The sequence below is a fragment of the Rhodamnia argentea genome, chromosome 2 (genome assembly GCF_020921035.1).
Source record: "Rhodamnia argentea isolate NSW1041297 chromosome 2, ASM2092103v1, whole genome shotgun sequence".
NCBI classification, from domain to species: domain Eukaryota; kingdom Viridiplantae; phylum Streptophyta; class Magnoliopsida; order Myrtales; family Myrtaceae; genus Rhodamnia; species Rhodamnia argentea.
In genome coordinates this window covers 25,950,125-25,974,769 of record NC_063151.1, presented here as the reverse complement: position 1 = coordinate 25,974,769, position 24,645 = coordinate 25,950,125, and the positions used below count along the sequence as shown (strand labels likewise).

The following is a 24,645-nucleotide window of genomic DNA, read 5'->3' as shown; positions in this document are numbered from 1 at the left end:
GCCCTGACGCTTCCGCCCCGAATGGAGGGAGTTAGGTCAATCTGGTTGGAAAGTACCGGTCGTGCATCGGCGATGCGGGGAAGCAAGTTAATCAACTTTCGATAAAAAGGACTGTATTGTCGGATACCAAGGATCTATCTTTTGAATTGCCAAAAAGTTGTTCCGCTAATTCGAGCGATGGCACATGCATGGCACGGTGCGTGGCGCTTGTTTAACTTCCTTTCGCGTCGATAAAGCCATATGGATGAAATTAGCCAGTTGATCCATTTGCCCGTGCTTTCGGGTGAATCAATTGGCCGACTGGGTATCTTAATGGGAAGTGCTATAAAGACTAGAGCTTCTCAATAAATGGGTATTTCGAAAAATTCCTAGTGTTTCATGCATTTGTTTAGAGTCTCATTAGTAATTAACTCGTAGTCATAGTTTCAAAGAACGGAAGGAAAAAAAAAATTGACGAAGTAATTTTAACTTTCACCGTCAGTGTAAAAAAAAGTTTTACGCAAGCGACCTAATACAGCATTAATTTGAGCGAGTGGGTGGTTATACTTTTCAAATCAAAGGTGGCCGATGCCACATGTATAAAACTTTTTTTTGGGCGGGGGGCACTACACTGGCAGTGCATTATCTACTAAGTAAAAAGTTGAGTTTCAGATATTGGAAGCAAAATGTCAAGAAATTAAGAGTTGAAAGTCACTGCAAAGTGCGAAAGCACCCAAATTTTCTGAGCCCCATTGAGCAGAACTTGTTCGTAACGACGGGCTGAATTTTAGGGACAGGTTTCGGCCCATTCCAGATGAGGCGGGCCTATTGGGCCCTGCGGTCATGGGCCATGTTTTGTTGGGTATTGGGCAATGGAAAGGGAAGCCATCCTCTCCTAATGGAAACAATTACGTGATTGGTGCGTTTGTTTCGCATAAAATAATATATTTTCCGAAAAAATAATCATTTATATCGTTTAAAATAATTAATTAATGAAAAATATATTATTGTCGGTAAAAATTTATGTCTAATCATTTTTCGTGGACGGCGAATTTTTATTTATTTATTTCGTTTGGTTTCGTGAGCGATGTAGATAATTAGTTTTAGAAAAATATTCTCTACTTTATCCACGAAACGAACGGAGCTTACACAAGCTTTCTTCAGCGGGTGGGGTTTTTTCTGCTCCTTATATGGCAAAACATCCACCTTCCCGTAACCATCCAATAGACAAAACCTAAGTATATTCACTTTACCTTTTTTATTTACTTTTTCTATTTCTATGTATGATCTAGTCGCCACAATTATGAATATCACACATCCCTTTTTAAAATTTTTTATTTACTTTTTTTCTTTCTTTATTTTTTTTTAGATTTTCTTTCATTGTTATTGTTGAGTTTCTTTTACTTTTTAATTTTTTTTCTTCCTCGACGGTCGCCACCACGAGGCAAGGCGAGCTCGAGGCTCCACAGGATCTAGCGAGGCAAGCCTCATGGCCTCGACGATGGCAAGCTTGAGGCCGTCGAGGCAAGCCTCGAGCACGCCAAATCCACGCGAGCCTCGCAATCGGTCACCAGTCGTCGAAGTGGCCAATCGCCAGCCGAAGAGAAAGGAAAAAGAAAATAATAAAATAAAAGAGAAAAAAAAAACAAAAATAAAAATGATAAAGTAATAATTTGATTTTTCTTATCAAATGATGGAAAATATTTTTCAATTTATTTTCAGATTTCAGCCAAATATTAAAAAATATCGTTATTTTCCTAAAAAAATATCGTATTTTTTGCGGAATAAACGGCGCGAGCGCGTGTATGGATGCTCCTGTAATGTTTGAATGAATCTTCATAAAGCATGACTTGCTCCAGACCATATTGTCGCTCGAGCAGCCACACGTTTTCCGGAGGTTGTCCATGGGCTCTTTTGTGCGGCCCACGGGAATCATCGCCACCGACAGACAACCCCGCACACGGCGACAGGGTGTCATTGCTTTGCGGCCACAAAAGGTCTGTGCTGTAGCTGTCGGCGGTTCCATGTCCTACTACGCCTTCGACACCAATCAATTTCTACGCGCCATCGAATGACTTTTACGCCGAAAAAGAAAAAAAATCAGCATTTTGAAAAGTGAAAGAATTCACTCCTATTCTAATTAGGATTAATTAGTGCTTTAAGAATGCTCGTTAACGAAGCTCATTTGATAATATTCTCGTCAATAAGGCACTCATCGAGACGAATTGTACGAAGCAAGTTTCGATTCGAAAATGCCGATTACTCAAACGATTTGTGTATTGCAAAAGTCAGCGTCCCACCGACAACGGTAGTTAACAAATCCACCTTTGATAATATAAATTGATTTTTTTCTTCAAATTTACAACCGAGTTGAAAAAGTTCACGTGATCCGTTAAGTAGTGAACGAAATACCCGATTCATTCAATAGAGAGCTATTTACTGGAAATTTGAATTTCGTATTTGGAGCCATTAGTGATTTCGTCGAATAAGTCCTAACTTAATTGTTTTATTACCATAGAGTATCATTTTTTTTCCCACAAATTTGTCATGCGTGTAAAAAAGAACGGAAACTATCATCCAACGAATAAGAAAAGGAAAGAAAATAATTATTCCGCCTAAGATAAACCCAATAATCAATTTCATAAAGCATATATATACTCACATTTATTATCTAATATTGTCTTTAATTACCAAAAATGAGATTATATTAAGGGATAATATTAAAAAAAAAATCATAGCATGTCCAAAATTGACTTTTCCGCGAGGCACGGACGACTGTTCGGCCCCGTGCTATTTCAGCCCGCAAACATCTTCGAGCCGTACGCTCGAACCAACGGTCGTCATCCCCCCTGGTCTCCGCCTCATAAATTCCCCCAGGAATCGCGGTGGAAGCAAGAAGAAGCAAAGAAGAAAGAAGAGGCACTCCCGCCCGTTTCGCTCTCGATCTGCTCCGTCGACGGCGCTGTAGCTTTCCAGGTACATTCTTCTCCTTTCGCGGATCTGCAAATTCCTGAGACTTGCCTGAGCAGCGGCGCCAGGAGGACGTGCTCGATGTTCTTGCGCGGAATTTCGCTTCTTCTTTTTTCCGATTCCTGCTACGAGTCGAATCTGTGCTTTCTGAGAAAAAAAAAAAAAGGAAAAAAGAAGATGCATTTGGGCGTCGCGTGCGCGTTTAGGTTTCTGGGTTGCAATCGGGTGTTGCGGGCCGAGGCCATTCCGATTCTGGGGAAGAATCTGGATTGCCTATTCGGTTTTTCTTTAGATATCGACCGAAAGCTCGTGGGATTCGTGGGATTCAACATAGGGGATATTAAGCATATCGAAATGTGCAATCAGCTGATGAAAATCAGGATGTGCAGCATTATTCGGTGAAACTAGTGTATGAACTAATGTATCTGTTCGGTAGTGAAGATCTTTCTTGGATTGCCTATTCTTTTTTCTAGTTTTGCTCTTTTTGGGTTTCTGATCTCTGATCTTGTAGCAAATGTTCCGCAAATAAAAGCGTTATCGTTTTTGTTCATCGGTTTCCTTTGCTGATGCAGGATTGTCTACGCATCTGGATCTCGTTTTTGTTCGTGGCACTGCCTGTCCCTTCCAAAAGGCTTGAGATAGTTGAGGAAATCTCCAGCGAGATGATGAATGGTGCTGTTAATGGCGCTACTATGAAGAATTCACTTGAGAAGCCCTTCAAGATCTTCATCGGGTACGATCCACGCGAGGACCTTGCTTATGAGGTCTGCCGCTACTCTATTCTGAAGAGATCATCCATTCCTGTTGACATTATCCCCATCAAGCAATCTGAATTGAGGAAGAATGGCTTGTATTGGCGGGAGAGGGGGAAGCTCGAGAGCACCGAGTTCTCATTTTCTCGGTTCTTGACTCCACATCTGGCTAATTATGATGGTTGGGCTATGTTTGTGGACTGTGATTTTCTCTACTTAGGGGACATCAAAGAATTGAGGGGCCTGGCGGATGATAAATATGCAGTAATGTGTGTTCAACATGATTACACGCCTAAAGAGACCACAAAGATGGATGGAGCCGTGCAAACGGTGTATCCCAGGAAAAACTGGTCTTCAATGGTACTGTATAATTGTGGACATCCCAAAAACAAGGTGTTGACACCTGAGGTGGTGAATGCCCAGACAGGTGCTTATTTGCACAGGTTTCAGTGGCTTGATGACAGTGAGATTGGCTCGATACCGTTTGTGTGGAATTTCCTTGTGGGGCATAACAAGGTAGTCGAAAATGATCCCAGTACGTTCCCTAAAGCCATACATTACACCCTTGGAGGTCCGTGGTTTGAAGCTTGGAAGAACTGTGAGTTTGGAGATTTATGGACCAAAGAATCCGAAGAGTATCAGAAGCAGGACAAATCCAAAGTAGAATAGCTGTGTACTAAGATTATTTTACTATGATTAGTTAAGGTCGTCATGATGCTTCGTTCTCATTGCTTGATATATTTGTTATTCCATTTTGGCTTTAAGATGCTAATTCTATTAGCTATTACTAATGTGGGGTGTTGCTGGCATATGCCACGTATTAGATGTTCTCAAGTATCTACCATTTTTTCATTTGTAATAGATGAGTGTGATGCGATAGCATATATTTAAATATTCAATAATTCTTAAGATGTCATCAGTGTTCGATGAGAAATTTATCACTTCTGATGGTTTTTGCTGACAACATATGCATCTTCCCCCTTTCACTTGGCATATTATTAACATTTTTGCCACTTGACTCACCTAAATTTGCAAGAGATGCCTTGCTCTGCTTATGTAGAGCTACAGATATTGTCATAATTCGCTGCATATTTTCTCTCCCCCTTGTCCTATGTTGTCTGTTGATTGCATAAGACGAGCTAGACATGTTTGATTATCCGTGTATGGAAGTTCTTCTGCTACTTTAGTAAAGTTGAAGCTGTAAAATTCAAGTATATCGTGAAGATATATCTTTATGCTTGCATTCTGTGATCATTCTCTTTACTAATCATTCTCAATCCTCCTTGGTTTGCCAGAAAATGTTGCTGCAGAAGTTTTTTTTTTTTTTTGGGTCGAGTGCTGCAGAAGTTAAATTGTGCTTTTCATTGCTCATTGTGGGCTCTCCGGAAGTTATTACTTCATTGAACCGGCAATGGCATTGTTCTCTACCTCTTTTGATCAATTTTCCTGGAACGTACTCTTCCATATCACGATGGGATATGTTGATGCTTAAGCACATGCCTGCCCAGATGGATATTAACCAAAAGCCGATGCTTCATATGGTTTTTTACAAAGTAGGTAGAGCTCATGACATAAAGTCTGAGCATCTACGTTTTGGTCAAATTACCAACCATTTGACAGCAATCCACTTTACTCGTTTAATGAAACTAGTTCCTGATGCTCAGTTCAGATATAAGGGACCGTGATTGCATGTTTGTTTACTTTTTGGTCATCCTGATCCCTATAGTTCAGCTGAAGCTGAAACTTTCCTTCTTTTCGTTTGCTATTGGACCAAGTTTAAGCTCAAGGATTGTCTAATTCAGGGAAAGTGGGAGTAATGACCGTTTAATGTCATTCTTCTCGTTGATTTGGCGTTCACTATTAACAATTTGCCGTCTTTGGTACCATCTTGCCTCGGAAGTGGTCTAGACTAAGTTTACACATATTCCATCTTGTAGCTACTTTGAATTTTGCCTATAATTTCAGCCATTTCTTCTCTTTTGATCCTGCAATATGCTTTCAAGGTCAAATCACAAGCATTTGCTGTGTGTGTCGACAGGGGCACACACAGGTAGAATATTCACACGATCAAACTCAAGCTTGTCAACAGGCTGAGCTAGCTGTATCTGTTCAATTTGATGTCGTTTCATTGAGGACCTACTAATTTAATGTGATGTCTCTGGTGGGAGTCGGACCAAATCATGTATCAAGAAGGAACTCCTTGAACACCTCATCATGTAATGCAATCCATGGTCGCAGATGGGGTTGTTGCACTTGCATCTCGGCCTTCCGTCGCAGGTCCCCAGTGACCCCACGCCTATCAACGGTCGTGGTAGTAGCCGCGTCTTGATGATTTAAGTCCGGCATCATATCCTCACATGGATAGGATGCGGACTGTCGAGCGGATGTGATGGGTCTCTGTGTGGGCAACTTGTCAGAATGGCCATGACCGTTAGTTAGACGCAACAAGCCGAGCGGTGGGGCAAATGGAGAGGGACACATGAGCTTTCCTACTTTCCCTTTAACGACAACAATAAATGGAATCACTTGGAATAGGTGTGGTCCGCATCTAGTTCTTGAAAGGAACCGCTCTGGTCCTCGAAAGGAACTAATCTGTTCGTCGGCCGCCCAAGAAAAGGAACGGCTCTGTTCTGCATATATTGCCGCTCTGGTAGAACAGGAGTCAATTCATCAGATTTCTCGAGTTCCCTTCTCGGCCAATCTCAGGCTCGGCAACATGGAGGGCGCTCCGGATGCTCAGCAGATGTCGTATTTCAATCATGTTAAGAATCGTCACGAGGAAAAAGGCTGTCTATATGCATGGTCTGTTTACATCTCTTCTCTGTTCCTGGTCTCTGTAAATTTTTGAGGTTTCAAGCGGTTACTCGAATCTTTCCTCCATAGCGACAAATAGCCGAAGGATTACCTTTAAAAGTTAGCGACATAGCAAGAGATAGGACGGAGATTACCTCTTATCTTTAGTCGAACATGCGAAAGAGTTGCTTTGTGCTCATCTTTGTGAATACCTTCATGCGAATCCCACGAATAAGGCTCATCAAAATTGAGTAGTCAGCCATAAACTCGACAGTTGCTTGGCATGGTTCTAGCAGTTACCCTTTGGCTCGCACAGTCGGTATAAGCAACCGTTTATTTCTCTCTTCTGATGCTTGTTTTCTTTCTTTTGCTGCTATTCGTTTTTTGCATCAAACTCCCCAGTCGGTATAGATCATGAGAATTCGCGTTTCATTTGTGCCAACGCATAGTCCATATCACTCTCCCGAATTTATAGTCGAGCCAATTTGGTCGTGCAGTTTGTTCACGCTGTGCTGCTGCTGCTGCTGCTTTGAGACCTGCGAATACTGCTTGGAAAGTATCTGCTGTTGCTGCTAGTTTAACCAGAATGTTTGAAGACCGTGTCTCTTCTTTGTGCAGTAGTTTGGAGACCTCGTGATCCAATAATTGTCGTGTAAATGCCTCATTATCCAATAATTGTCGTGTAAATGGGTTCATCCAATCGAAGTATGCGTGATACTTGAGGTCTGTAATAACATGAACGTATTTGTTTGATATTCCTCCTGGAGTGAATTAGGTTTCACATAAGCGATTGAAGACAATTCCTGATAAGCTGCTAATATATTTATTTACATGTCGAAATTTCACATAGCATTTACAATTTACAGTGACTAACAGCAGAAGATTGCATGTTATGAAAACAAGACTGACCATGCAACAGGCCCAACATCCAAGAAAAAGAAAGAATTTCCTAAAGCAGAATGGCAGTGAAAGTTTCAGTCACTTAAGCTACCTACAACGGGTTTCTCCCTTCATCGATTTCGATGACAAGGAGATGCTCAGGGTCCGACCCGTTTGGTCCTTCGGAGTAGAGCGTCGGCAGATACGCCTTGTATGCTGGGAGGTAACGGGAGACAAAATCTTTAACCTACAAAATGCAGAAGTTCTACCCTCAGAATTAGCAAATCAGATGGCTGCTGCATGTCCAACTAAAACCAGAGCACGTCAAAGACTGATGAACAGGAAAGCACCTCCTCGTCAGACATCCCGGGATTTCCGGCCTCTCTCATGGCAATTTCTGCCTGAAAAGATTCCGCAAAAACGACTCATACGCACTTAAAATCGTGACAGAGAAAATAAAAGTTTCGCAGTTGCGGTGAATTTGCAGATGGGATTCTACAATTCCATAGGACGTAATGTGGTCATAGAGAAGATGAGTTGCCAACCTGCAAGCGCCATTGGTAGACACAACTAGGGTCCTGAATCTTGATGACTATCCATGCCTTGACGAATTTGTCCCACGCATCATAATAAGCTTCAAGATTCTTGTTTACAGTCTCTAGCTGTATAACAGACGCAGTAAGGTATTAGCCCAGTTATCATACAACAGCATGATGAAAAAAGTCATCCACACATCTGCAAGATTCTTTGAGCCACAACCTGTGGATCGACAGCTGTGACTACATCTGCTGGCAAGGGTTTGAATCCAAGCATCCAACCTTCAAACAAAACAGCCTAGAGGACGAGCAGAAGTCATAACATCATGGATGGAATACAAGAAAATCGAAATTCAAATCTGCAAGAGGTGATCAAATCCACAAAAGATCATAGCCATGCCCACAGCTGAGTCAACCTTTCCTCAGACATCTTCTGAGAGAGGATAACCCACTAAATAACGCCATCAGTTCTGCTTGCCTCATAGTTGCCAGTATTTATACTACCAAGTCATTGTGACTGTAACATCTCTCTGGTCCATGCCCCTTCTGCTGGTTATAACAGAAATGTACACGATCGAGTTTTCAAAAAGTCCAAGTTCATCCTCTCCCCACATTGCTGCTTTTCTGTCTAGAAATTTCTTACCGTTAATGGCCCCTCCACTTCTGGCCAAGTTGATGGATCAGCTCTGTCACCCTTTCCATTGTAAGCAGACTGCAAGGGAGGAGAACTCAGCATTGGTCAAGTTTTTGGAATCATTGAGATAAAAAGTTTTTGAGTTGCCAGCTCACTTTGTCATATCGAGGTAGCTTCATCTTCATGCCTAAAAAATTGGGGTAATGAGAATTAATGATGGACTTGCAGGATGTGCAAGGGTGAAATTAAGGTGACAGATTCCACCTTCTTTAGTCAAATTGGTCACAACAGTGAGTGTTTCAACTGAGAATTGAAGATCATGGCTTCCTGCATTTCCACGCAACTGTGTACAAAAGTAGAGAGATGAAAATGGGGATGAGGGCACAAGTAGGGGACAGGAACAACCCCCACTCCTCCAGTTAAGATTTAGATTTAGAAGTGATCATTACCTCTAGAAGTGCATTTCCTGGATTTTCTTCTCTCAGTTTCGCCTGCATATTGAGCAGAATCAGTATGAAAATGGCAAGCAATCAAAGAAGAGGCAATGCTGCACTCAGATAGTAGTACCTGATCCTCTGCCGTCAAATAAAAATCATCTATTGATAACGTTGCGCATTTCCTGACATTAGATTAGTTAATCAGAATCATTATACGTTAAATTTAAGCAAAATTAAGCTTCTAGCTATTTATCCCACCTGCCAGTGACCTTGAAAAGATAGTTAAGGGCAAAAACTAGTGTTGTCTTGCCACAACCTTGGGGAGCACTAAAACCAATCTGCGCGAGGATAAAATCTTGTTATTTTCTCATACGAACCTACCAACAAACAAAGCCATTACTATATCAATCCTAGTCAACTAGATGAATCCTCTTAGGCAGTTAAATCATCGATTGCTTGTCAAAAAGAGATTAATCAGAGATAGCTACATTAGCATTGTTCTTGACGCTATTGCTATAATCAGGATCAACACCATGAAGCATTAAAATCAGCAACTAAAAATTTCCTCAATGTCCTCCCTCCTTCAAGTTCTTGCCTTGAGGAATTTTAGGGTAATATAACAAAATGGTACCTACCACAAGAGGTGGGATATCTTCCCCCTCCTTGAACTTGGAGTAGTGCTGAGAAATCTGATCTTCACACCACAAGAAGACGGGAATATAGTAGTGATAAAACCTAGCCTTTTGGGGAAATGTGAGGTAGAGCTCATTGAGTTGAAACAACCGACAGAGGTGTAAGCCATAAGCCAACCATTTATCAACTGACTCGGCCACCTTTTCTGGGGTCATACCCAACTTGTCAAAGAGAGGACCTGAGCAAATAAAATCGAAAAGGTCCTGTACAGAGGAAACTTGGGCTGGCGAGGTAGGGAATATTGAGTAAACTGGTTTCAGCCTCCATCTGCTGCCGCCAGTTAGGTGATAAATGGAAGAGCCCAGCATCCACGGGCATCCATTTGTAGCAGGAAGAGTTCCTAAACAAATGAAAGGAATGAAACACGTCAGGCATGTTCAAGCCAAGAGTGGACAGATCCGCTCGAGATTCATTTCATGATAGACTTGCTCAGCAGATATGAATCGCGTCAAGCAATGGATTAAACCAGCGCATAGACAACATAAGCGATCAAATTCGATCAGTGGCTCAAGGGGGTGACTTCCAGTTTCATCTCTATTCCTAACAACATAACCAACATTCCCTAGAGCTCAAACCATACGAAAAGTTAAAAAATAAATAAAAAAGATCAAGTGAATAGTGACGCTCCAGCTCATTTAAGAGCAGAGCTCATGCTTCTTATTTGCGGAAGGAAACGAAAGGAAATCCAGGCCGCACTCGAACTACGTCAAAGGAATACTAAACAGAATCCTAAAATAGCCCATCAAATGTCGCTATCGAAAGCGGACAAAAAATCACAACTTGCACGACATCGCCAATGTGAATTCTCGGATATCATTCCCAGCAGTGCCAGAGCATCGAAGAAGCGGGACTCCATGAGAAATCGCAACGGGTTCCCCGTACACCGCGCGTTGCTCCTTCATCAAAATGCTGGGGCGCGCGCGCGCGAGAGAGAGAGAGAGAGCAATTGAAAGGGAGCCTGGGAGTCACCTGATTGCGTGCAGAGAGAGGGGGAGAGCTTGGAGAGACGAGTCGAGGGAGCGAGATCGATCAGATGGTGGCACGAGGCCACCGTGGTGTGCTTGGAACCATCGCCGTAAGTAGGCCAACTCATGGGAAGCGAAGAGGTCGTCGACAGTGGCGCGAGTGCACTCAGCACCGCCATCTCTCTCTCTCTCTCTCTCGATCGAAGGAGGAGAAGAACGAGACTCGAGAGATAAGCGATGGAAATGGAGTGGCCAACTCCAACCCGTCTTTTTTCTTTTTTCTTTTCAGTTTTTATTTTCTCCCTCTTACTACTGTAGAGAGAAAGAGTGACGCAAGAATCCATCAGTTGCATCGACAACAACGTTGTAATTTTTTTCGTTTTTTGGTCCAATCAACAACGGTGTTAACATACACAGATATTTGTTTGTGGTTCACTATTTACTGTTTTCATTTTATTTTTTGTATTCCTCCCTATTTCTCAATTATTTGTTCGTGGTCTGCAAATTTTAATATATTATTTTTTAGATAAACCAAAATGCCATACTACGAGACTGTTTTGGGTGATTACACGCGTGACGTTGTTCGCAAATTATAAGGGTAAGATGAAGTGTTTGGAAGACAAAAATTGCACTTTGGAGGCCTGATTCATTGTATAACTTGTAGCTTGACATTTTTTTCCCCTTGTGATGGGGATTGTAATTGCAGCTTGACGTTTATTTTTTTCCTTCCATTTGCACCAGGTGATGGATGTGAAGAAGTGAATTATGCCATGCCTGGGCGTGTTTGGGGTGTTGCTGAAGATGAATTTGCCATTATTGATCTTGATGAGTTATACGGAAGAAATGTGCGATGTATAGAAGGTAGTTCAATGCAGAGGGATACAGAGGCCGGAGACATCGGCTTGTATGTAGATACATTATCCGATAATGTAGATTTCCCGAATATGGGTAGTCAAGTTGAGTATACATATCTCGAGTTTAATGCTAAGGTGGACATGGAGAATAGTGCCTTTAAGTTGGAGATGTGCTTTAGTAATGTCAAGGAGTTTAGAGAAGCAATTAGGAATTATACCATTAAAAATGGGAGATAGGTGAGGTTCACTAAGAATGCACCAAACATGTTGAGGGTAGTGTGTTCTGATGGTTGTGATTGGCTTATATATGCTGTCAAAATGCTGAGGAAGTAGACTTTACAAGTTAAAACCGTCAAACCTATACATACATGTAATTGAGTTCTATGTGTCCCCCAAGTAAGCTCTAAATGGCTGGCAAACAAGTATTGTGATTGGTTGAGGAATAATCCAACATGGCCATGTGTTGCAATGAAGAAAACAATGGAGTCCGAGAATGTTTTGAAGTTGTGCAAGACAATAGTCTACGGAGCTAGAGTTACAGCACCGAGTATGGTCACGAGGAATGAGGAGGAGCAATTTGGGATGCTTAGAAGTTATTGCCAAGCACTCCTTGATTCCATCACAGGATCCACTTGTGTAATCAAGAGTGAGCAATGTCAAGACCAATTCAAGTTTGAAGGAGTCTACATATGTCTAGATGCATTGAGGAGGGGTTTTGTAGAAGGATGTAAGCGCTTTGTGGGGTTTGATGGTTGTTATTTGTCATCAGGCTACAAGGGTATACTTCTAGCAACTGTGGGCCTAGATGAAAATGATTAGATGTATTCATTTGTATGGGCAATCGTGGGACAAGAAATATACAAGACATGGCATTTGTTCCTTAGTATGATCGCAAAAGATTTGGGGATCATAAACCTTGCAAATTGTACTGGACTTTCTTGTGTGATTAGCAGAAGGGATTGGTGCAAGCACTAGTAAATTTGATGCTTGAAGTAGAACATAGATTTTGCTTGAGACATCTTTATGAGAACTTTAGGTTGCATCACAAAGAATTGGAACTTAAACTTTCGGTTTGGAAGTCTGCCATGGCAACTAGGGTATGTGATTTCGACTTGGCCATGGAAGAGCTTAAGGCGATTAATCAAAAAGCTTATGATTGGTTGTCCCAAAGACCTCCAGTGCAATAGAGCAAGTCCCACTTTAGAATAAACTCAAAATGCGATGCTTTCTTGAATAATTGGTTCGAAAGCTTCAACAAGAGTATCATTGATGCTAGAGACAAGCCTATCATCACATTGCTTGAGCTATAAGAGTGCAACTCATGAAAAGGATTCATAAGCAAAGAGATGGATTGGCTAACTACAATAATGTGATTTGTCCTAAGATCCAAGAGATTAGATCTTCAAAAAACAAAAAAAAATTCAGCGTCGTGGATTCCTACATGGAATGGGGAGGATGAGTTTGAATTGAGCGGACCATATGGAACAAGAGGGTAGTTAATTTAAGACACAAAACTTGTAGCTGTAAAAGATGGGAATTAGTGGAATCCCTTATTGTCATGCTGTGGCGACTTTTGTATACCTAAAAGAACAACTTGAAAAATGGGTTCACACATGTTTCAGTTTGGCAACATTCATGCAGACTTACAGCCATGTTGTGCATGTTGTAGATTCCAAGGACACATGGCCTGCTATAGAGCATTTACTTCCACCAGATGTGCCTAAGCAAGTTCGTAGAAAGAAGAAACAAAGAACAAAGTCGGTGAATGAAATAGGTGATAACAATTTAAAAAAGAGAAAGAAGAAAGTTATGCAAGAGCCGGTGGGATCCAAGTTAAAGAGAGAAAATACTACAATCACTTGTGCGAGATGCGGTAAGTAAGGCCATAACAGGCATTATTGCAAGAGTCCATGAGTTGCATCAACAACAACAACAACAATGGCAACATCTACATCTACCATATGCTCACAAAATGTGGTAGAAAGCGCTCTATCAACCCCAACATCACAAATTGAGACAGCTGAACTACTTGCGTCATTTTTTAGCAATATGGAGAGCTTAATGTCATCTCTAGGAAGAGAGAAGATGCAAGTATCCATCTATGCTTGACTTTGTCATTAAAGTGTTCTGGTGGTTGACTTTGTTTTGACTAATAATTTGTTTTTTTAATTCTACTATAGGTAGAGAAGAGGATGTGAAGACCGAAACATGAAAGTGGTCAAAGATGAGCAACTTTTTAAGTTTTGCAAGAACCAACAACTTTTTGGGATGTTTGTCATGTTTTTCTTGTCCATCAAACAAGTAAGGCTGCATGGGCTCTTGTTTCTCTTTTTTAGCATGATGAGGGATATGAGGATGTAAAGCAAATAGTTAAAGCTATGAAAGGTCACTGTGCATCTCTTAGAGTGATATTGGGGCTTCTGGCTTTTGTTGGGGAGGTGAGTAGCTTTGTTCTAAACGATTCTTTAAAAGATCACTTTTCAATGCCAAGAATCTCTTACAGTTGCTGCGGGAACCTTCCTGTGCGTATTTTCATGTCTTTTCATGTTTGAAGGGTAAAGGTGCATCTGCAATTAGAGCTTTTGACTTTTGTTGGGGAGGTGAGCAGCTTTGTTCTAAACAATTCTTTAAAAGATCACTTTTCGATACCAAAAATCTCTTAAGAGTTTCTGCAGGAACCTTCATGTGCACATTTTCATGTCTTTTCATGCTTGAAGGGTAATGGTGCATTTGCAATTGGAGCTTCTGACTTTTGTTAGGAAGGTGAGTAGCTTTGTTCTGAATGATTCTAAGATCTATTTTCATGCCTTTGATATGATTTACAAGCTAGTAATATCGTGCAATGCTCGTTAGGTACGTTGTCACTGATGAAGAGAAGCAGTGAAGTGTGCCGAAGAGGTCCACTGGGATATGCTAGAGTGGTCTGCAGAGTTTGTCAAGTGAGGGAAGTTCTGTCATCCGTTGAACCCCTGCTCTCTAGCGTGTGATACTTGACAGCTTGTTGTGTAACAATGTCGATACTGTTTACTTTCTACATTCTGTTATTGACAAGAAAATGGGCTTTTTTTTTTGTTTCTGCATCTCGACTCAAGTCTGACATAAAGAATAGATGAAATAGAATCCCTCCTTGTCGAAGCTTTTGTTCTATTTATGATAATTTGGTAACGCTCGAGTAGGACTTAAGATGAAGTCATACCAAGCCTGTTTCGTCAGTTTGGCTTTGAGGAATTGTTTATACAGAATTGAGCAAGAAGGCTCTTTTTTCACTTTTATCAATTTGTTCTTTTAGACATGATGGTCTGCAACTTTGGCTTGGGACAATCGGGAACTTTTTCTCTCTATGAATCTTGATTTTCTTTTCTAAATTTTTGTCAGCATCATTCTTTCTATGCCCTTTTGTTCGTGAGTTAATGTACATTGATGTTCGCTCAACGAAAAGAGCATGCTGAGAGAAGTCCCCAGCCAAAAGAAAAAGCCAACCTGCAAAAGGAATAATATTGCATTTGAGTACCCTTCTGTTCTGCACTTCTCTGTTTCTCTTTCTCGTCTTGCAAGTGCGACTTGTGGGTTGTTAACTTGTTTCTGCTTTGAACTTCTGTCACAATAGCACTGTAAAGTGATTGTACCATAATCGATAAATGCAGTTTGGTGAGGAAAAAGCTATTGCTACTTATGGAGTGCTGCCGTGTGAAAAGAGAATGAAAACACTCTCAGCCCAGTATTAAAGTCGAGAGCAATATCTACAATGCATTATGCCCATGAGGCCTCTCATTCAGCATTCTTACTCGAGAGCTTTTAAAACCTTTTGTTTTATGATGTGGGTGCAAATTCAATTTTGCTTGTATTGTAGTCCATTTGCTTGCAACCGCACGTTTAGAGGAATATATATCACTAGATTCAGAAGATTATAAGCTTTATTATCTTAGCAAAGCAATGAGATCACAAAGAAAAGTCAGTCTTGCACTAATCTTAAGTTCAAACGTTGGAACTTGCTATCTGCTAAGGAACAATCCCAAAAGAGGATCGAAGTAAAGGGACACAAAAGCACTGTGTTTCGCAATCACAACAAGCAAAAGAAACATGTTCAGCAAGGCACAAAAGAATGCCACAACCTCTAACTTGAGACAAAGCCTCGATAAATATCTTTAGCAAGGTACAAAAGAAATGCCACAACCGCGCATTACATAACATTGAAATCAGAAGAAAAAGAAAACTCTAAAGGTTCAACTTCATCAGGAATCTTGCTACCATTGATGTCGAAGTCGATGCCTTCCAAGGAGCCGTGCATGGAAACATATAATTCAGAGCCAGATCATTCACTACACTATCAGAACCTTACGCACGTACTCCTCTGACGGAGACAACATCGACTCAATTTGTCTTCTCTTTTGCACATTGTCTTCATATAATAGAAATTATGGGAATCGATTTCAGGTTCAATTGAACCGCCAGCTAGAAGTTTTCTTCAGCTGATTTGATGTCCAAACTGTTCTTTGGGTTTCTCCAGAATGAAACAATGAAGGACAAGAACAGTTCTGAAGGTCAAAGCAGCATTCATGTGGATATTCCTGAGCTTCGTAATAGAATGAAATCATCATTCCACCCACCACAATCTTTGAGCCGCAAACTAGTGCCGGTAGGAGAGATGGAAGCAGCAGAAACAGAGTTTCTGCTGCATTATCAGTTGTTCCCACCCGGAGCAAAAGCTAACTCTATTTCCTCTCCACCTTGCGATTCGCGGAAAAGCCGCCACTGGCTTGGAAGCCCCCTTAGTTTTATCTGGGCGATAGTTGTACTTATGGGGGGCTTTGCCATTACTTGGTTCATCGCCATCATTTTATTAATCACTTAATTGAAGGAGTATGAAAATTCAATAGGAGTCACGAGCTGGAATGGCAACATCAGTCCACTTGAGCAATATCTAATGCCAGAATTAGCAGCTTCTGAATGCTAAAGCTCAGATGGAGCTATAGAGCTCTATTTGAAACCGTGAAGGATATGCTGAGTCCCACAAGCTCTGCTACGAGGAAGTAAAGGGGAAATTTCTGAAACACAGAGACGAAAAATGTCAGAGAGCACACACTGTAAAGGAAGCCGACCCGGATATGGACTTCTTCGGAAGTTCCCAATTTAGGAAAAATTGGGTTTCGATCAAAATCCCTCACCCTTTGCACGTTGCCGCCGCCAGATCGTACGACGCCGCCGCCGCCGATCGCACACCACCGCCGGTCGCACATCGCCATCGCCAGCGCCAGCCGGCCCTCGCTCGGGCAACACTTCCATAAGCCCTCACACTTGGCAGGCTTTGTGTGAGCCGTGAGGGGAAGTTTTTTGTTCAAAATCCATCATCCTTCGCACGCCGATGCCTCCTGGTCGCATACCGCGGCCGCCACCTGGTCGCACCCCATCGCTCAGTCACACGCTGCCGGTGCCCGCTGATTCTCGCTCTGTTCAGGTCCGTTTGTTCACGAAGTGGGGAAGAGAAAGAACCATTGAGATTTATAATTTTTTGGATTTTCTTTTTATTCAAAATTATATGAGACGAAAATGCCCTTATTTCGGCCACCGGAAAATTCATATGCTCGCCAGCCACCTAGCATTTGACCGACCCGCTAGCTCAAGCCCTTCATCGAAATATAATTAGGTACTTTAGGTCCTTATTCGAAACAAGGTTCACTATGAACTTTTTTAAAAACAAATGAAGGCACTTGGGGCATTTTTTGAAATTTTCCCTCCAATTAATACACGAACAGGGACACACAGAATATATTGACACAAATAGCCTCCATATCGTCTCCTAACTTTTAATTCGTGCAATGTGATCCGCGAACCTTAACTTAATATATAATATTGTACCTAAACTTTTAATTTGTTCAATAAGATCCCCGAACTTTTAGTACTTATTCAATTTAATTTAGTTCCAATCCAGTGATATACTAATATAAGGACTAGATTAAACATTTACCAAGCCCAAGGGCGTTATTGAATATTGGGCTATAGTTTAGGAGCCACATTGGAAAAATTAAAAGTTCGAAGACGACATTATATGTTGAGCCAAAGTTCAAAGATCATTGGTGTAATTGTTCCTTCGAAAAATTCAATGCCTCCATAGCTTTATTTTCATAAATAGAAAAAGGAAGAAAAAGCAAACAAAGATAAGTGACCAACTTTTATCGGAGTTATTAACCTCTCTACACATTAAATTACCAACTTTTTTTTCCAACATTAACCTTACCAATTAGTTTTAGGTATTGACTTCATATTTGGTCCACTTAACAACGATCAGTTGCCAGAGTTTTGAGATCAAATGGTAGCATCCCGAGAATCCATCCAAGCAGAGTTTCCCAAATCCCGGCTCCATCGCATGGTCGAAACGCCGACGCTAGTTGCAAAGCATGCTGATGCTCGCGTTCGTGCCCGAGGGAGGGAGCGTGCGAAAATCAGACAAAAGTCAAGTATTGCAGAACAGGAACTGAATGAGCAATGGATATAAAAGGAGTACAATAGAGTGGAGGCTTTTTGCTTCAAGATTACATTGAGCTAGATACATCCTCTCCAGCTAGTTTACAGTAGTAGTACCACTGAGCTCGTCGTCATTTCATGGTTAACTTTAATTAACTAAAGTCAGAACGACAAAAAAAATATCAGCAATTATGTGAAATTGGGTGACGGATCCCGAGATCTCAGGATCCGAACATGTACATCCTAAAAAGAATGAAAGTAACAATGACGAGCAGTCTGTACGTAGTATGAACAGACGTGGAAGTACTAGAAATCTGTATGGAACAAGTCGGTGAAAGCGCCGAATCTGGGATTAGTCATAACCTCACATATCTTCATACGTGCAGGGGAAATGTTGCCGTCAGCTATTAGCGAGGATTAGAGCATTGTCAGCGGCACTGTCATCTTCAGAAGAGCGCTTCATGGGTTTTGGTGGAAGGCAGAAGCGCCACTGATTTGAACTACAACGAAGAAGGAAAGAGGCTCATAAGCGAGAGCTTGTATTTCAGTTCAAGACGACCAGAAAAAGGATAGCAATTTCGCAACTTTTGTTGTAACAAACATAAGAAAATCTAAGTAAGATATCCTTTTCAATGATGTGAGCAATAAACTTCGGCCAAGTATGAGTGGTTTTTTATTTTACTTTGTTCTACTTTTCGAGCTCTTATACTAGTGTACCTTCTGCTGCCGATACTTGATACGAATAGCACTTAGTGGACATTCTTTTGCATTCAATTGCAGGCCTTGCAATGCAGATACCGTCGTCTTCAGGTCAGAGGCCTTATAAGATGTATAGAATTCCAACGTCGGATTCTGCAGAAAGTGAAAGGTAAGTCAATACCCAGATCATGAAATTGTAAGCTCATGGAGATGAAATAAATGAAAGATAGAGAACGCACCCAAGGGTGGCGTGAGTCATCCAGTGTCCATCTAGCAAGAAATACAGCTGATGCAGCAACTAGAGAAGGAAGAAAACTCAGGAAGTCGTACTCAACCAATGTCAGCTCTGCAAGGTAATCAGCCAAGTACTCCAATTCCAGACTAGGGCTCTGGAAAGTTTACAACCAGTTGATGGACATATGGTTAGTTTTCTTAAGAACACGGAACGTGGCATTTTCCTAAGCTCAGGCGAGCATGGAGGAGATCAATGACCTTACCGTATACAATGCCTGCGCTGCTCGAATGAATCTCCTGAGAAACAAAATATTTGATGCTTTTAGAATGCAGATAAGTCCAATGGAAGAAAAGCAAATGAGAGTTCAGTAAGTTGCGGTACCTAAGGAAAGTTTTCGCAGTGGGCGCAAAAATGCAGAAGCCAAAATACTTCAGTAGTTGGCCCTCCATTTTCAATACCTACCAATACACACCAGTGTGGATCTTTTACATCTGAATAGACAGCTGAATTCATAGTTCTAGAGAAATCATTGCCTGATGCATAATTTGGTGATTCCTTTCAGTTAATGGGATTCACAATAATTTCGGTTGTATAATGATGATGGTTGAGCAACTGTCAGTGTTGCGCATCTTGGTTAGGCAAAGGAACAAGCTAAAGCAAGCGAGGACTTTGGCTATTGCATAAGTCACTGCGACTTAGCAAAATTTGAAGGAAAAGCTGTTATGAAAAGAACAATAAATCGTTTGTTTCCGTAAGCAACGAAGTGTGGAAGATTCAAGTAGGCCAGTTAAGAGTAGTAGCGCATACCTCTTCTCTGGTGTAAGTATTGTCTGTGATAAAGCAAAAATCTTCGACTCGCGGAGCACAAATTTCTTCATACTTCCTACAAAGGACAAAGAGCGCACACAGTGTTAAGCTTCGCAGGACACACATTGTCTCATGAACTTTGCAAACAAGAGGCAAAGTAGTTTCTGGAATTCATAGTGCAAGATCTTTCCAAAGAAGAAGCAATTTTTATGAGTTGAAATATGTGAAGCGATCTATTATATCTAGGATATTTACCTTATTCTCTCTCTCTCTCTCTCTCTCTCTCTCTCTAATATGGAAAGCTTTTGCTCTATTTTATATTGATGCATCCAACAAGCATCAGATAAGAGAGAATAAAATTACTTCTTCCATTAGAAGCCAAAAAGGGTTAATGTCTTTGCCTCCACTATTCAGAGTTAGTCCTCCATTGTTTACTTTCTTCTTGGTGATGAAGTAAATGTGCTCCTATATTTGATCAGCCAAGTACTTGCTGTACCGATATGATGTGCAATGCAAGACATATCATTCCAGAAATAACTGACAAACAAAAACAAAACTGAAAGGTAATGGGAACAGTCTTACGACGCGATTAGCATGCAAGTGATGCCAAGTAGCTGAAGTCTCCGTCTTTCAATGTAATTTTGAGATAGAAAGCGGTCAATCAGAAACACGGCGAGATATAGAGTATCTGGGTACAACTTATATTCCTCAGATACCTGAAAACAGAGAGCAAACAAGTTGGTTGAAAAAATCAGCGGGGACTTTTCCTGTAAAAGAATAGGAATCCAGGACAAGGTTTTTGTTTCACGTGTGCATGAACACTGGATTGGAGGCACATGATTTAAACCCTTTCTCCAATTATATGAAAATGCACAATGCAATATGCGGTTAGTGAAGCATATATAGCGAAATAGAATTCTGGCTATGGCAGAAACAAACTTACAGAACTGGCAAAGGAAAATAGAGAACACAAAATAGCACAGAGGTATGCTGACCTCCACAAGCCAGTCAACCAAGATCCCCCTCATGCTCTGAGTGATATCTTTCTGGACAGTGTCCATAAAATTACAACAAGGTCTCCTGAGAAGCTGACAAAAAAAAAAAAAGAGGAATGAGTCCATGGTTGGTGCTTGTGGCCTTTGCATGGTTGGGAACACAATATTGGAGGGAAAGGTCAAGAAAACGACAATGAGAATGTCTCCCTCCCTTCATCATATGTTATTCCTTGCGGAGCTTGATAGGTAAGTTCATTGCATGAATTAGCATTGCAGTTATCAATGTTAGAGAAGAGAGTGATACCTACTGATCTCCTAGATCTTGGTATAGCTATAACTTCAAACTTATAAAGACACAATTGAGGTTTCTGCAAGCAGCGTCAAGTAGAGCCGAGCAATCCAACATGGAGAAGTTGCATAAAACTAAAATGAAGCCTTTTCCTTCTAAGTGGAGCCAGCATTTTGCATGAACGTTTTTCATCTGATCTTGCTAAAAAATTAGTCCCGTGGTTCAAGCTTTTTGCAGGCAGAGAATTTGCCATCCAGCTACTATATTAATCTCTTGAAAACTTCTGCCTCTACAGGATTCGCGTACTTCAGAATTCAGATTAAGCCGAAAAATGACTAGTTGTTTGAATTGATATGAGATCAAAGTATCTATAGCACATGCTGTTTATTGCACAAACCTCTGTAACACGTAGATTGCTGTAAATGTCCGGGGCATAAAGGCTGCATAACAGAGGATCCTTTTGATCAGAATCAATATTGGTAACTTGTGGTTTCTCTGAGATCGTTGATATCTCTTGAAGGCTTTCTTTCTCTGCTGTAACCAAAACCCAAACAAAATGGCACGTATGAGCAAACTTCACCATACAAACCTGGAAAGATGAGAAAATTGTATCTCATTTGCATCACATGTTCAGTTAGGGAAGGCTACAAGAAGTCGAAGCACATCTTCTCAATTGTATGAACTTTCCCTTCTGTGTAGGCAAGTTCGTATGTATTTGTTTATAATTTTGTTTAAGGACCTTGATTTTGTGAAGACATTCCAGAAAAATCTTTTTCAAGCTGAGAATTGGTTATGGTGCATCCAGCACTGCTTGACCATGAAGATGCATCTTCTTCCTGCTCGATTGTCTGCAGAACTGTTGCTGAACTCGGTTCCTTGGCCACCATTTCAGTTATAGTCTTTGCGCTTAAATCTGACTGAGGCTTCAAGACTTCCACTGAAACTGATTTAATCACTTTGGAAACCTTGACTGGAGCATTCCCCGCCTTTTTCCCATTTCTAGCCTGACAATTAGCATATCCAAAGTGCGAATGAGAATGATGGATTGAATACTTAACTCAAAGATGTCGTCTATTGTTGCTTGAGATCGTCATGACCTGACTCTATTTGTTTCCAGCCTTTTTGTATCTGCTAAATATGTTACATTGAATACTTGTTCATGAAACATATTTTCCAAAATGCATAGTTCATTTCCGTCCAAATACGTTCGAGTTTCGACTAATAAAGTATACTGCGATAAACATGCATTGCACCAACAGAATGAATATAGCACACTAACCACTATTTTCGTCACATTGAAGCAGTCTTTATGTAAGCTGTTGCAGCAAACATTTGTTACGTCTTGAAGGGCTGTCTGCTTACTTCGCTTTGCAAATGCATTTTTAGCAGCACTGCCGTTTCCATCCGAAATTGCTCTCTTTGGCTTCTCCTGTGAAGCATGATTCTGATCGTGCTGTTTAGACTGCCTAAATGATTCTGAAACAATTATTTCCTCAGATGCATGTATTGCAGCCCCTCGAGCACGGGTCACTCGACCATTAACAGCTCCGACGGTACTAGTCCCTAGAGTTTCCTTTTTCATGTTTATGAGCCTAGAAAAGGAAAGAAATCCACGTCATGAACAGAAAATCATGACCATGAACAGAGATATATAAAATTAGATCATAAAGAAAAAGAATAGAGGATGGATTCTGTGGAAAATCTTTTAAAGTGCTTTGAAAAGCAAATATAACAACGTAATTGAAGAAACCTAAGTTCGCCAGCACAATGCCAAGAGTTGGGTTACAGTTCAGAAAATTGAAGAACGCGACCACGGGACGAAGTCAAAGGAAACAAAAAAGGAAGTGATGTTACACAACCTCGTAAACCGAAGCAAAGAGTAAAATCTTGGCTATTCTCGACCCACATTGTCGTTCCTACTTAAAACCCAGCTGAGTAAATCAAAACTACACTAAAAAAGTTCCCCATCCTGCAGAGATTGCAGACTTGCAAGTTGGGGGAAGAGCAAGAGACGATGACAGAGAGAAAGTTCAGATGAAAGTCAAAACATGTCTCTTGCCACGAGAACGAGGGAGAAGAAATCAAGAATTCTCTGCGAAATTCGAAACTAATTCAGCTCCACGATCTTCCCCTTCGTTCTTGGGTTCCAGAACTTGAGATTTTCAAATTACCCATTTCTTGTCCCGCATTTGCCAACCCAAAAGATGAAGAAACATACAAAGCTACGCCTGATCGACAGATCTCCAAAAAGCCAGCTTTTTCAAGAAATCAAGAAAACCCCAAGTTAGTCGAGTCAATTCTTATGCCGACAGGAGCAAGAAGACATACCAAATGAAAGCGCCTCCGGTTCAAGATAGATGCAGAATGCAGAAAAGTCTGATTTTTGCGGGCGTGGCGGAATCCCCGCCTCGTCTTCTAAGCCCCAAGAGCAGCGCAAGGATGGCGATGAGAGAGAACTGAAGGTGTGTCTTCTTCTTCGCCTTTTCTAGACAGCGTCGGTGACCGTGGGAGCGAGAGCGGGATGTTGCTCTGTTTGAACTCTCAACAACTAACGAATTTATTTATTAATCGATCAAAACGGATGCACTAGCAGATGTCGGGTTAAAAACCAAGATCCAAACGTTAATTTATCATGCGATGACAGTCTAACCCCGTTGACCGTTTGACCAAAAAGTAAGGAATCTAACTTTTTCTTGCGAGAAATGTTATAAAGAAAGCTCTTTTTTGTTCATCCGAGTCGTTTCTACTCTTTCTACGGGTCGTATAAACACATTTGATTTGCGTTAACATCCAATCCCAATCCGCTCAATTAACAAATTTTAATAATCGTCGGGCCATTAGGATGCACCGGTAAATTCCACCAAACGGGTCATCTAAACGCATGCATTCACACAGAAAGCACATATCGGTCCATGTGCTTAGCTCCGATCGGACTACCATTTTCGAATTTTTATCAATTCTCGAAAGATCAATCGCGATGGACTGTTGATACGCATATCATGGTCATAATCGATTTAAGAATACCTTATTTTTGCACCTCGAATGACAGAGACGTTCTAAACAAGGTCGGGGCGCACGTTGTTTGGCCCGTCTTTGTACCATGAGCACGGTTTCAGAGATTCGAGTACGCTCTTTTAAAAACTTGCCACTTTTGAAATTGGGAATAAGTACAGCGTGAGTGCCATAATTTATATATGACGTCCACTTGAATACCATAACTTTCTTTTCGCTCACTTGAGTGCCATAATTTTTAAAAATTAATCATTTAAGTGTCATCGCTTACATGAACGCCGGAAAAGATGACATGGCACGGGTGAAACAGTTTTCTTGAATATTTTATGTACATGTGAATTTTTGTATAATCTTTTATATATTTTGCAATCTCTCTCTCTTTGATTTGCTACACCTTCTTAAACGATGGAGTCCCCGCCATCGCTCCACCGCCGCTACAACCCCCATCCCCATTGCCCCTCCACCTCCTGCGACCGCTACCCCGAACGAGCACTTTACCGGATCTGCCACCGCTCTAGCCACCACAGCCCCCGGCCCCATCGTCGGCTACCACCGCGTGACCCAATGGCTAGGGTCGGCTTACCCTAGGTCGGTGAGGCCGCGACGGCCCCGGTTGATGACCGTCACGGTTGCGTGTGAGGGCGCGAAGACCCT

At 41.3% G+C, this 24,645-nt stretch overlaps 3 protein-coding genes and 1 long non-coding RNA gene across 7 annotated transcripts; 2 read left to right on the top strand and 2 right to left on the bottom strand.

Moving 5' to 3' along the window:
• Nucleotides 1-2,841: 2,841 nt before the first annotated feature.
• On the top strand, nucleotides 2,842-4,662 carry LOC115737455 (protein CDI). Of its 3 annotated transcripts, none has more exons than XM_030669571.2 (2): nucleotides 2,842-2,955; nucleotides 3,540-4,662. In XM_030669571.2, exon 2 carries the CDS (start codon nucleotides 3,612-3,614, stop codon nucleotides 4,368-4,370), a length of 759 nt encoding a protein of 252 aa, XP_030525431.1. In that variant the 5' UTR covers nucleotides 2,842-2,955; nucleotides 3,540-3,611; the 3' UTR covers nucleotides 4,371-4,662. The 3 variants fall into 3 exon arrangements, with proteins under 3 accessions (XP_030525431.1, XP_030525430.1, XP_048129721.1); XM_030669570.2 differs by having other exon boundaries at nucleotides 3,522-4,662; XM_048273764.1 differs by lacking the exon at nucleotides 2,842-2,955 and adding an exon at nucleotides 2,991-3,358.
• A 1,450-nt stretch (nucleotides 4,663-6,112) lies between these two features.
• LOC115737493 lies at nucleotides 6,113-7,280 on the top strand. The gene is made up of 2 exons (XR_004015031.2): nucleotides 6,113-6,503; nucleotides 6,992-7,280. It is a non-coding gene; the product is annotated as an uncharacterized LOC115737493 (long non-coding RNA).
• A 38-nt stretch (nucleotides 7,281-7,318) lies between these two features.
• LOC115737492 (D-glycerate 3-kinase, chloroplastic) lies at nucleotides 7,319-10,920 on the bottom strand. Its single transcript, XM_030669633.2, has 12 exons — nucleotides 10,643-10,920; nucleotides 9,616-10,013; nucleotides 9,239-9,318; nucleotides 9,111-9,162; nucleotides 8,993-9,034; nucleotides 8,808-8,886; nucleotides 8,699-8,730; nucleotides 8,553-8,621; nucleotides 8,133-8,207; nucleotides 7,919-8,035; nucleotides 7,724-7,774; nucleotides 7,319-7,620 (listed from the first exon to the last, which is right to left on the bottom strand). Exons 1-12 carry the CDS (start codon nucleotides 10,815-10,817, stop codon nucleotides 7,486-7,488), a joined length of 1,305 nt encoding a protein of 434 aa, XP_030525493.1. The 5' UTR covers nucleotides 10,818-10,920; the 3' UTR covers nucleotides 7,319-7,485.
• Nucleotides 10,921-17,969: 7,049 nt separating this feature from the next.
• LOC115737586 (cyclin-A2-3) lies at nucleotides 17,970-23,516 on the bottom strand. 2 transcript variants are annotated; one of them, XM_030669772.2, is made up of 12 exons: nucleotides 23,308-23,516; nucleotides 22,259-22,571; nucleotides 21,719-21,983; nucleotides 21,377-21,513; nucleotides 20,691-20,783; nucleotides 20,278-20,411; nucleotides 19,696-19,771; nucleotides 19,270-19,346; nucleotides 19,151-19,184; nucleotides 18,893-19,042; nucleotides 18,672-18,806; nucleotides 17,970-18,454 (listed from the first exon to the last, which is right to left on the bottom strand). In XM_030669772.2, exons 2-12 carry the CDS (start codon nucleotides 22,559-22,561, stop codon nucleotides 18,401-18,403), a joined length of 1,458 nt encoding a protein of 485 aa, XP_030525632.1. In that variant the 5' UTR covers nucleotides 22,562-22,571; nucleotides 23,308-23,516; the 3' UTR covers nucleotides 17,970-18,400. The 2 variants fall into 2 exon arrangements, with proteins under 2 accessions (XP_030525632.1, XP_030525634.1); XM_030669774.2 differs by having other exon boundaries at nucleotides 21,377-21,510; nucleotides 23,308-23,515.
• Nucleotides 23,517-24,645: the final 1,129 nt, after the last annotated feature.

Coding starts and splice junctions, on each gene's coding strand:
- LOC115737455 (XM_030669571.2), top strand. CDS start 3,612: ATGATGAATGGTGCTGTTAATGGCGCTACTATGAAGAATTCACTTGAG.
- LOC115737492 (XM_030669633.2), bottom strand. CDS start 10,817: ATGGCGGTGCTGAGTGCACTCGCGCCACTGTCGACGACCTCTTCGCTT. Junction 8,887..8,992: donor CAGGAAATGCACTTCTAGAG/GTAATGATCACT, acceptor TTTTGTACACAG/TTGCGTGGAAATGCAGGAAG. Junction 8,036..8,132: donor TCACAGCTGTCGATCCACAG/GTTGTGGCTCAA, acceptor TCTGTTATACAG/CTAGAGACTGTAAACAAGAA.
- LOC115737586 (XM_030669772.2), bottom strand. CDS start 22,561: ATGAAAAAGGAAACTCTAGGGACTAGTACCGTCGGAGCTGTTAATGGT. Junction 21,514..21,718: donor AATGTCTTCACAAAATCAAG/GTCCTTAAACAA, acceptor TTTTGGTTACAG/CAGAGAAAGAAAGCCTTCAA. Junction 20,784..21,376: donor GCAATCTACGTGTTACAGAG/GTTTGTGCAATA, acceptor TTTTTTTGTCAG/CTTCTCAGGAGACCTTGTTG.